This window comes from Astyanax mexicanus, chromosome 25 (assembly GCF_023375975.1).
Source record: "Astyanax mexicanus isolate ESR-SI-001 chromosome 25, AstMex3_surface, whole genome shotgun sequence".
Lineage (NCBI taxonomy): Eukaryota > Metazoa > Chordata > Actinopteri > Characiformes > Acestrorhamphidae > Astyanax > Astyanax mexicanus.
Window position 1 is genome coordinate 9033338 of NC_064432.1, and position 12609 is coordinate 9045946.

Genomic DNA, 12609 nt, shown 5'->3' on the forward strand with positions numbered 1-12609 from the left:
TTTAATTATTATTAAGTAAATTGCTATCTCAATATTTTGAGATACTATCTCAATATTTTGAGATACTAAGTCAATATTTTGAGATACTAAGTCAATATTTTGAGATACTATCTCAATATTTTGAGATACTAAGTCAATATTTTGAGATACTAAGTCAATATTTTGAGATACTATCTCAATATTTTGAGATACTAAGTCAATATTTTGAGATACTAAGTCAATATTTTGAGATACCTTAAATGCTGGCTGAATATACATGCGGCCACCTGTAGATAATGACCTGGGAATTAGGCCAAAAGTGAGAGCAATAACGTTTTAATTCATATTTAATTTTATTTACATTATATTTCACTCAGAGTTAAACTCTGTCCCTCGCATTGTGTTCTCCCCTTTATTCAGAGCGTTTTCACAGCACTTTGCTTACATGCTGTTTTTTACTGTTAAAATGCGCCATCTACAGGCGGCCGCATGAATGTTCAGCCAGCATTTAAGGTGGAACGGAAATCTGAATAAGACACTGGCGAATAAGAAGCTAACTTCAGCCTCGTCCAAGATCCGGAGGCTTATTATGATATTGTGTGATTCCTCTAAAAGTTCCAATATTTCATGATTTGTGAATCCACGTCTGAAGTAGTCCTCAATGATGGTATCCATTTTGCATCTTTGTCTCACCTGCTTCTGTCTCTGTACAGCCTACTAGTATCTCAAAATATTGAGATAGTATCTCAAAATATTGAGATAGTATCTCAAAATATTGACTTAGTATCTCAAAATATTGAGATAGTATCTCAAAATATTGAGATAGTATCTCAAAATATTGACTTAGTATCTCAAAATATTGACTTAGTATCTCAAAATATTGAGATAGTATCTCAAAATATTGAGATAGTATCTCAAAATATTGACTTAGTATCTCAAAATATTGACTTAGTATCTCAAAATATTGAGATAGTATCTCAAAATATTGACTTAGTATCTCAAAATATTGAGATAGTATCTCAAAATATTGACTTAGTATCTCAAAATATTGACTTAGTATCTCAAAATATTGAGATAGCAGTTTACTTAATAATAATAAAAAAACATTTTGCTGGATTATTTATTTTTTTTAGGTGGCGGGAATGGGCTTCCATACAAAAGGACTCTTTGAAACAATGAAAAATAGTCTGTGCGTAGCTTATATAACAGTGTTAATTTATACTTCTGTAACCCCTATCCCCAGTTAAATTAAAGAAATAAGGGCCTGAGTTCTTTCTATTCTTTCCGTCTCTATTTTGGTAAAATTAAATAAAGTATATAAATGTAAATTAAATAAAATAATTAAAAGTATAATACACAACAAAAGGGACTGTCACACAGATGTATACAAAATAGCCAGTACTTTACTGAGTGTATAAAATTAGAGGAGGAATAGTCTAAGAATTGAGTGTCCTTTTCTGTGCTTTAAACCAAAAACAAATAAATAGCAGGCTTTAACTGACAAGTTATATCCTTTTTAAACAGATCTAGATAGTACCTTTCTTCACAAACAATAGTACAAATATGCAGTGTAAAAATACCCAAGTGTAACTTTTAAACCACCAATTATAAAGTCAGATTTTATACAGTACCCAAATTATTTAATTACTATTAATTATTTCAATAACCAAATATTACCAATTATTTGATGATTATTGTAGCTCAGAATTATATTTTAGGATTAATTTTAGGAACAGGATTTTAGATTTTAGTTTAGAATTAGTTAATTTACCCCTTATTCTCTCTTTTAGAAATACACTGAGTGATATATTTACACCCTTAAACAGAAATTAACCTTAGTATCCTTAATAGTTTGCTTATAAAATAAATTACCACCTTACATTAAATATGTGGGCCCACTTATAAATAATACACTCAAATTCACGGAATAAAGAAACAAAACAAAATGGTGCAGGCCTGGTTCGATGCTGGCGTGCGTTGTGGCCTAAAAACTTAATGGCCGCTTCACTCTAACGAGCCAAAACAGAGTCCGTGAATCGGAACGGGAGCAAAGCACGTGTTCCGGCCGCATGGAGCGTTTTCCCTCGGAGCCAGAGGAACTTTGAGCCGCGCGGGGACTCAAGGCGCTATCTGGTGGCAGGATTATTGGTCCTGGTGTCCAGCGAAGTCGGGAGAGAGTCCAGAGCCAGTCCAGAGAACAGCTAGCGCAGAGCAGGCTAATACACGAGGCTACCTAGATACTTAGCCGAGCTGGCTAAGCTAACCGGGCCAGAAGAACTTGCTTAAAGAGATTTTCCCAGCTTTATCTACTAGAACCCGCTCAGTATGGACGTCTTTGTCCTTAAAATTACCGAGTGAGCAATTAATACTGATTATTAGTTCACCCAGTGAGGAACTTTTTCCTCCTCGCCTGCTACTCCTGCCTCGCTGCCGTTCTCTCCCTCTCTCTCTCTGTCTCTCTCTCTCTGGCCCGTGGGCGGGCTCCTCCCAATCCAGTACTCCACCCCTCACCTGTACACTTCTCCCTGAGTAGCTCCCTTAACCACTTTTAAGTGACCTTAGTGCAAAAACACAGAAAATAAATAAAATATCTACTGTGTACTGCTTTTGTATGCTTTTTAAACTATTTACACCAACATAATGACTATTTTTAACCGTTTTAGTACTTTTTTAAACCATCCCTATAAATTTATATGGCTTTATTTATTACTGTATTTATTAGTATCTCTATTTTAGAACTAGAGAGTTTAATTTTTAGCCAGGGCTACACTTCCTTCAAAATAACTCAATATACAATTAAATAAAATTTACCCCATTTTTAAAACAATCACTAGGCAGTCAACACACACAGAAAACAGCACCAGCTCTTATACATCCGCCAAGAGACAGGTGTGCTGACACACACACAGCCAACTGGCCTCGCTCTGACTCTGGCTGCTGATGATGATGCAGCTACTGAATGTAAATGCATTCTTTAGCGCTCTGCTTTAGTTTAAACCCTTTAAACCTGTATAACTTCCAGTGACAAGTAAAATTATCCAATTATACACAAGCTAATTAACATGGAGACACACACTCTGCACAGCAGCAGCACAAACCATTCTCCTACCGTCTCTCTACAGCTGAACTGGTCCAGATCCTCACTAAACCCCAAACCCAGCCTTTATCTCAGGCTGGAGCTTCTGAAAACCTTCATTAGAGCATCAATATACAAACTGTACAAACTGTAACTGTGCTCATGTGCTGGATGTGTGATTATAATAATAAACAGGTTTTCAGAGACGCAGAGCAGAGAACCCTCTTTCAGATGAAGCGTCTCAGACTGAACGATCGAGACAAAGCTTTATGAAGTTTTCAGTTTCTGAGTAAACAGTGCTGGTTAGAGGATGGAGCTGAGACGTATCTGAGACTGTGTCTTTCTCACTGTTACACAGAGAATCGTGGCGGCTCCACCAGCAGAAACACTTATTCACCCTCTAATCTGTATTTAATGCTACAATATTTTACTGTTAATTATTTTTTTTTACAATAAATTACTCCTTTATTTTTATTATCCAGACCTGTCCAGAGACACCACAAAGATTAATAAAATATTTTAATCTGTGATTTTACTGCAGACTGTAAATCATTGATCAGCCTGAAAGCCTCAGATCCAGCATTTAAGCTGCTGATTGGCTCACTCTAGTGGATTTATCATGACATCACACCCAAACTCAACCTGTTTCTAATCCTGACTGAAGATCCTGACAGAATTATGAAACTAAGCAAATACTGGATTTTCAGAGCTCAGTTTAGTCAATATGTTTCTCTCAGTTTTCTGAATTAAACAGTTGATGAAACTGCTGCTGCTGATCAGTGTATAAAAAATAAACAGTTGATAAAACACTCATTAGAAATGTGGAGTGATAGATGAACTAGACGTTCAGAACTGTGCATGGAAATATAAACATATAAACATACATAAAGAAGTTATACTCAGTTTATATTTTAATCTCATAAATGTAGTCGTGTATGAGAGATTAGGATCAGCTTTAATAAAGAGCAGGTGGGCTCTGCTGTTTTTTAAGCCTTCAGCTCAAACAGGAAACTGTATAGAGTTGATGGCACTTGGACACTTCCTTTATGAACAGCACTATTGTAGTTAAAGTAGCCGAGAGGTGCAGCACTGCTGTAGTGTTTCTACAGAGACGCAGTAATTCAGTGTTTCAGTCTTTTAGAGATTAGACATGTCTCTGAGTGTTTATGAGGATCTGATCTATTTTGAGGAGCTGAACAGAGCAGATCGAGACGAGATAACGGTGGTTATATATGAGAGTTCAGACTCTGTTAGAGGCCTCGACCCCGACACTGAGGTGGAGGATGCCAACATGATGAGGATCCTGAAGACACAACAAGCAGGTACCATTACTAATTACATTTTGTATAATAGTAAAAGACTGAGCTGTACTCTGTATAAACTCAACTCTTAGAGAAAGTTTAACTGTTTTCTGGTGATAATAAAGAACAAGCAGCAGAATTACTACACTGTAGCTATCAGATCACCACTGTATTGTGTTGTAGAGAATATCAGTAAATCACAGGTTCTTGGGAAGTTCTCAGTAAACTCAGGTATCTCATACTGATAAAAGTGTACTTGACAGCAGTGACACATGTATGGTAGTGGTGTAAGAGTGTGTGTGTGGTGCTGGAAACAGTCCAGGCCTATAAATGAGCTCAGTTCGGCTATTCAGTCTATTTCGCTTTGCTGGTGTCTGGAGCTGAAAGCCAGAGCTGAAGGTGAAGGAGTGACGGTTCTGGTCACTAGGGGTGGTGACCAAGGAAGCTTTTGGCTGAGCCTATTGTCCCATTTGTCCGAGATTCTGAAGCTAGCAGGAGTCTCAGGCTGGACTGGGTGAGGCAAACACCTGGTTCCTGGTTAGCTGCATGCTCTCGTCCTCATGTGTTGGACTGTGTTGGTCGTAGAGCTTAGATCGGGCCCAAAAAATCCGACCCGACCCTGCCCGAGCCAGTGCACATTCTGCCCGAGCCCGACCCAACCCGAACCATGAACTGTCATTATGAGCCCGAGGCCGACCCGATCCGCCCCATAAACTGTCTGTTTTCGGGCTGTTTGAATGAGCGAAATATAATCAGAATTATGTTAATTAACACTGTAACATAGAAGCATAGAACTATTATTTCATTAAAATGATTTTAAGAACAGCTACACACAGTGCTGCGAGTCAAACGCGGAGGAGTTCACATGGGCCCAGAGCTACGTGATTACATTTTTCATTTTTATTATAGTTTAATTTAATTTTGTTTAGTTTTTTTCTCCTACAGTTCAGTAAGTTTTAATTTGTTTTTAGAGTGGGCTTGATAGTTTTTATTAGTTTTCACACATCTCATCAGAGAGATCAATCTAAGAAACGAGAAAGAGAGAAAGAGAGAGATTTGAGTTCTGGTATGAGCTAGGGTAAAGGTTCTCACACACTGAATCTCCTGTTTCTCTTTCATCTGCCTCGCGCTCATATTGTAATCCCATACATAATTCTGCAGTTTCTCAGTGTTTTCTGTCGTATTTCGCGGCTAGCGCGAGCGCTTTAAACGAGAACAAACGCCACGGACCACGAGGTGCCGCGCGCTGCCGCTGCTGTGCCGTATCCGACTCCCTGCTGAATCCGACTCCGCTTCGCGAAAAGAATCGGCACAACACCGCCCGCTGTACAACAGCGCTTATAAGTAAATTAAATACGAAAATGAGGGTGTTCTATCAGTACTTTCAGTTAATTTAAGTTAGTTTTATAAACACACAATACAGTTCGAGTTAGTTCTGTTTTTTCCTTTTAATTTTATTAGATTCAGTTAACACAAATGTTTTTTCACTTTCAGTTTTCGCTATTTCGTTCGCTTTCATGAACAATAATAATTGGTTACTCGGCAACATTGTGATTATCACACCAGAGATTTATATAAGATAAAAATTTTATTAGAAAACAGATGGCTACATCTCGGACTATTTTCTGGATCCCGACCCGACCCGGCCCGAGGAATTTCGGGTCGGTCCTCACGTCAGGTCGGGTTCGGGCAGAGAATCTAAGCTCTAGCACAGCAGCAGCACAACCCATTCTCCTACCGTCTCTCTGCAGCTGAACTGGTTCAGATCCTCACTAAACCCCAAACCCAGCTTTTATCTCAGGCTGGAGCTTCTGAAAACCTTCATTAGAGCATAAATATCCAAACTGTACAAACTGTGACTGTGCTCATGTGCTGGATGTGTGATTATAATAATAAACACGTTTTCAGAGACGCAGAGCAGAGAACCCTCTTTCAGATGAAGCGTCTCTAAAACACTCATTAGAAATGTGGAGTGATGGATGAACTGGACGTTCAGAACTGTGTATGGAAATATAAACACAAACATACATAAAGAAGTTATGTGTTGTGATCTCATAAATGTAGTCGTGCATGAGAGATTAAGATCACCTTTAATGGCACCTCATGGCAAAGAACTCTCTGACGATCTTAAAAGACAAATTGTTGCACTAAAGATGGCCAAGGCTAACCTGAAGCTGAGCTGCAGCCCAGTGGCCAAAATCATCCAGCATTTTGAAAAGAGCAGGGTCCACTCAGAACAGACCTCGCGTTGGTCATCCAAAGAAGCACATGCTCAGCGTCATGTCCTAATGTTGTCGTCTTTGAAAGATAGGTGTGTAGGAGTGCTGTCAGCTTTGCTGCAGACATTGAAGAAGTGGGGGTTCAGCCTGTCAGTGCTCAGATCATACGCTGCACAGTACATCAAATTGGTTGTCACCCCAGAAGAAAACCTCTTCTGAAGTCTGTACAGAAGAAAGCTTGCAAACAGTTTGCTGAATACATGTCAACAAAGGACATGGATTACTGGAACCATATCCTGTGGTCGGATGAGACCAAGATTAATTCATTTGGTTGGTCAAATGGTCTCGAGCATGTGTGGCGTCAATCAAGTAAGGAGTACAAAGATAAGTATCTCAAGCCTACAGTCAAGCATGGTGGTGGGAATGCCATGGTCTGGGGCTGCATGAGTACAGCGGTTGTTGGGGAGTTACATTTCATTGAGAGACACATGCACTCCAATATGTACTGTGAAATCTCTCGCTTTTCCCTGTTGCACTACCCTCTTCTAAGATTTCAGCCTGGTGTCTGGTCTCTGGAGCTGAAAGCTAGAGGCAAACGTGATGAGGTAATGAATGTCCTGTCCTGGTCCACTCTCCTGTGCATACTGGGATGCGGCCACATGTTCACAGAGGCTGTTGGGGGGCAGAAAAATGGTTGCACATGTGGCCAATGGCATTGCGCAGGCACTTGGGGCAGCAGTTGTTGCCCTTCAAACAGCCCCATCGCCACCAAGTCTGATGGTGCTGCAGGGCCGCAAGACCTGGCTGACTGCAGATGGTCTGGGTCTGCTGTGTATTCTCCTGCTGACTACAATCACAGTGCTGTGGATCCAGTTCAACCACCTGACTGGCCCCCATGTTCTCAGTGCGGTCTCCATCCAGGGTTGTTTCAAGGCATTTGGATGCCCCAAGCAAAAACATAACAGACTTAAACCTTCTGCAGTTTGCAAATTAGACAGACGCACCTAATGATTTGAAGAAAGTGAAAAGCTGTTATATAATGCCCTTAATTATCAGAGGTTATTCCTACCTTCCATTTGGTAGAAAGATTATCACGGTAGAATAGCTAGCATAGCAGAAAAGACATGCCACCTTTATTAAAACCAAAGGAATCCTTTTTTTTCTGGATTTTTCTGGACTGAAACTCTGCTTCCTGGTTGCTGAGGGTTCATATTTTGTTGGTTGCAGGAATCACAAACCTGGCTGTGAGGGTCCCGCTTGAGGGGGATTCGAATAAAAGTCTCGTTGAACTTTCATTTATTGACCATCACAGAAATTAACTCTACTGTTGTCCTTTTTTCACCCTCCTCCATCTTTACTTTCTGAAACAGACTATTGGTAGTAAGCCGTCTATCACAAAACCTGGAGCTATCAGCCAACAGCATTTGATGAGGGAGATGACCCTGACCCCGCCAATAAACTGTCAAAACCCCCCTTTTCTACACTTAGACGCGAAACTTTCACTGGAGCAAAAAGAGCAGCCCCAGGCAATGCACATAATGTAAAGGACAGCTGTAAATTCAAGATGGAAAAAAAAACACTTGAAAAGGAGTAAAATGAAGTTCGAAATAACTTTTGACACTGATGTGATGCCATACTTGTCCCTCCTCCAGTTCTATCCATCCCTTGTCCTTTCCAGACTCCCCTCACCTCGACTTTGTGGTTATATTGGACCTTTTAATTTATACACGTGACACTGTGGACTGAAGAATGTTAAATATCTGCATACAGTTTCAGAAACTGAATGTTGTTTTCGTCCATCTGCACTACTATCAGACTTCGTCTGAACTCCCATAATTAATTTCACCTTGCCATGAGCACACTGATCAGTGTTCAGCTTTACAACTTATACAAGTGTGGGTGTACCTAAGCTCTTCCCTGAGGCAACCCTTCATTATCAATTTACATATTGCTGTCCGATGACTTTTGTCAACTCAGTGTACTTATTATTTCTATGAGTAAAGTTCATGTATCTGTGTTTCCTCATAGAGAGTCGCTCTGCAGGAAGCAGACGCTACAGACTGGCTGCAGTGGGTCTGGGTCTGCTGTGTGTTCTCCTGCTGACTGCCATCACAGTGCTGTGGATCCAGTTCAACCACCTGACTGCAGAGAGAGACGGGCTCCAGAGAAGGTTTTCTGAACTGGGTTAGTGATTAATTGCAGTTCTTAATCACTTTATTAGGAACACCATTCTAACACTGGTTTGAGGTTAAACTGGTACAGAGTTGTGCCACTAAATCATTCCACATCGTTACACTATGGAGTTACATTTAAGCCACAACGTGTTGTACTCGTAAAGAGCTATTTGAAGGTTCATCAAGCGCAAATATAAAAACAGTCTAAGTGCATTCAGTTCCATATTCAGATGCAGTAATTTGCACTTTGTCTACACTTGCACTTTTTATTCATTCGGATAATTTTTTAGTTTTCTACGTTCAAACTTTTATCAGTATTGTTGCACTGAAACCAGAATCACAGCCATAAATCTTAAGTGTTCCATTAAATCTGTATCTTACCTGTAAAGTCTGAATTGTACGTTCTTTCAGGTTAACTCACACATTTGTATCTCATTTCTTTCTGGCAGCTCTGTTTCACATCTCTCAGAGTCGCAATCATATAAACCAGAGAAAAGAGTTAAAATGTTTTACTGTGAAGAGCATCAAGCAATCATGACCAGAAGTGACCACAGGTGTTTTCTCATAATGCATTGCTTTTGTGTTTCATCCATAGATAAAGCAGTTAGAGACGAGTGGATCTACTTCAGCTCCAGTCTTTACTACATTTCTAGTGAGTGGAAGAACTGGACTGAGAGCAGAAACGACTGCAGAGAGAGAGGATCAGACCTGGTGATCATCAACAGCAGAGAAGAACAGGTGAGAAAGAGAAAGAGAGAGAGAGAGAGATGTATTAAACTGTTTAGTAATGCTTATCGCAGCAGTAAGAGTTTATTTACCTGTAAAGCACTGTAAAACTACATACATTTTCTGACAGTTTTTTGTTTCTACTCCCTCTGTTCATTTGTTTAGCTCCACTGATCATAAACACTGGGAAAACGTAAATCACGCACCGGATCTCGATGAAAGAAAGGTTGAGAAGAGAAGTTAAAAATCTTTACTGATATAAATTGTGTAATTAGTTGAGAACAAAATAAAAATAACCACTGAAATCATAGCCTCATCCACTTTCTGTGAAGATTGAAGAACAGGGTGAAAGTAGGATAATAAATTATGTAGAGAAATAGAGGGACTACTGTCTGTAATTATAGAACTACAGTGTCCTATATGATCAGTGCAGCTAATAAGACGGACTGTGGACTGTGTTTAAAACACAAATTCAGTGAAGAAGAGTCCAGTCAGAAGAACTGAGTTAGAAGAATATGATTAGAAGAACACAATTGAACACAGTTAGAAGAGCACAGTTAAGTGCTGTTGATCTCACAGGTTTCCTACAGGTGGAAGAGTGCTGGTTCTTATAGAATAATTTTAAATGCTCAAATGATGACATGTCTTCAACAGGACTTCATTAACACATTGAGAAAAGGTCAGTGGATTTGGATTGGTCTGAGTGACGGTGAAACAGAGGGGGTCTGGAAATGGGTGGACGGATCAGAACTGATCACTGGGTAAGAGACTCCTGAACTGAACTCTGATCATGATGCAGTTACTGACTCTCACTCCTCACTGCTCTGATAAACACTCTGATACTCTCCTCTCTCTGATAGGTTCTGGAGAACTGGAGAACCCAACAGTAATGGAGAAGAGGACTGTGGTTTATACGGCTATGGGTCTGATCCTGTGAATAACTGGGCTGATTATCCCTGTAATAGCCAGTATTTTTGGATCTGTGAAAAGAGAATATAAAGAGTAGATATTGTGTGAGAAGTGTGTAATATTACCTTTTTGTTACTCCTGACTTCTCTTTTTAAAAGTGTTTAATTAAATAAAGACAAAAACAAGAATCTGCTGAAAACAGGAGTGTTCTATAAAGACTCATTTCACTGTTATTCATTCTGATTAATCTTGGTCATACACAGTTTTTACTTTTAGTGAAAAATCTCAATCACACATTTTGTGTAGTACAAGAATATGCTTAACCTCTTTTTGGGAAACCAACCCATTATGTTAAAATGTTTTTGGACATCCCTCCTAATGAATGCATTGACTTACTTTAAACTGCTGACACAGACGTGCAAATGCACACACTCCGTAAGTGCACAGCAACTGAACTTAATAATTTATTCCAAATTTTACTCCAATTTCTTCGCAATTTGTAAGTCCAATACCCAATCACTAGGCAGTCAACACACTCAGAAGAAAGCACCAGATCCCCAGATCTGATACATCAGCCAACAGACACCTGAGCTGAAAACACAGACAATTGTCCTCTCTCGGACTCCGGCTGCTGATGGTGATACAGCGACTGAATGTAAATACCCTCCTTAACACTCTGCTTTAGGTCAGACCCTTAAAACCTGTATAACTTCCAATAACAACTACAAAAACATCCAATTATACACAAGCTAATTAACATGAAGGTACACACTCAGCACAGCAGCAGCACAAACCATTCTCCTACCGTCTCTCTACAGCTGAACTGGTCCAGGTCCTCACTGAACCCCAAACCCAGCCTTTATCTCAGGGTGGAGCTTCTGAAAACCTTCATTAGAGCATCAATATCCAAACTGTACAAACTGTGACTGTGCTCATGTGCTGGATGTGTGATTATAATAATAAACAGGTTTTCAGAGACGCAGAGCAGAGAACCCTCTTTCAGATGAAGCGTCTCAGACTGAACGATCGAGACAAAGCTTTATGAAGTTTTCAGTTTCTGAGTAAACAGCGCTGGTTAGAGGATGGAGCTGAGACGTATCTGAGACTGTGTCTTTCTCACTGTTACACAGAGAATCGTGGCGGCTCCACCAGCAGAAACCCTTATTCACCCTCTAATCTGTATTTAATTCTACAATATTTTACTGTTAATTATTTTTTTACAATAAATTACTCCTTTATTTTTATTATTTAAAACTGTCCATAGACACCACAAAAATTAATAAAATATTTTAATCTGTAATTTTACTGCAGACTGTAAATCATTGATCAGCCTCACAGCCTCAGATCCAGCATTTAAGCTGCTGATTGGCTCCCTCTAGTGGATTTATCATGACATCACACCCAAACTCAACCTGTTTCTAATCCAGACTGAAGATCCTGACAGGATTATGAAACTCTGAGCAAATACTGGATTTTCAGAGCTCAGTTTAGTGAATATGTTTCTCTCAGTTTTCTGAATGGAACAGTTGATGAAACTGCTGCTGCTGATCAGTGTATAAAAAAACAGTTGATAAAACACTCATTAGAAATGTGGAGTGATAAATGAACTAGACGTTCAGAACTGTGCATGGAAATATAAACATATAAACATACATAAAGAAGTTATACTCAGTTTATATTTTAATCTCATAAATGTAGTCGTGTATGAGAGATTAAGATCAGCTTTAATAAAGAGCAGGTGGGCTCTGCTGTTTTCAAACCTTCAGCTCACATCTATATACAGGAAACTGTATAGAGTTGATGGCACTTGGACACTTCCTTTATGAACAGCACTATTTTAGTTAAAGTAGGCGAGAGGTGCAGCACTGCTGTAGTGTTTCTACAGAGACGCAGTAATTCAGTGTTTCAGTATTTTAGAGATTAGACATGTCTCTGAGTGTTTATGAGGATCTGATCTACTTTGAGGAGCTGAACAGAGCAGATCGAGACGAGATAACGGTGGTTATATATGAGAGTTCAGATGCTGTTAGAGGCCTCGACCCCGACACTGAGGTGGAGGACGCCAACATGATGAGGATCCTGAAGACACAAAAAGCAGGTACCGTTACTAATTACATTTTGTATAATAGTAAAAGACTGAGCTGTACTCTGTATAAACTCAACTCTTAGAGAAAGTTTAACTGTTTTCTGGTGATAATAAAGAACAAGCAGCAGAATTACTACAC

At 39.4% G+C, this 12609-nt stretch overlaps 1 protein-coding gene across 1 annotated transcript; it reads left to right on the forward strand.

Annotated features, from left to right (window-relative positions):
• Positions 1 to 7265: 7265 nt before the first annotated feature.
• Positions 7266 to 10490, forward strand: LOC111188315 (C-type lectin domain family 4 member E-like). Its single transcript, XM_049472690.1, has 5 exons — positions 7266 to 7508; positions 8627 to 8759; positions 9345 to 9487; positions 10130 to 10236; positions 10336 to 10490. Exons 1-5 carry the CDS (start codon positions 7266 to 7268, stop codon positions 10472 to 10474), a joined length of 765 nt encoding a protein of 254 aa, XP_049328647.1. The 3' UTR covers positions 10475 to 10490.
• The last annotated feature ends 2119 nt before the right edge of the window (positions 10491 to 12609 follow it).

Coding starts and splice junctions, on each gene's coding strand:
- LOC111188315 (XM_049472690.1), top strand. CDS start 7,266: ATGGTTGCACATGTGGCCAATGGCATTGCGCAGGCACTTGGGGCAGCA. Junction 7,509..8,626: donor CCATCCAGGGTTGTTTCAAG/GCATTTGGATGC, acceptor GCAGGAAGCAGA/CGCTACAGACTGGCTGCAGT. Junction 10,237..10,335: donor GGATCAGAACTGATCACTGG/GTAAGAGACTCC, acceptor TCTCTCTGATAG/GTTCTGGAGAACTGGAGAAC.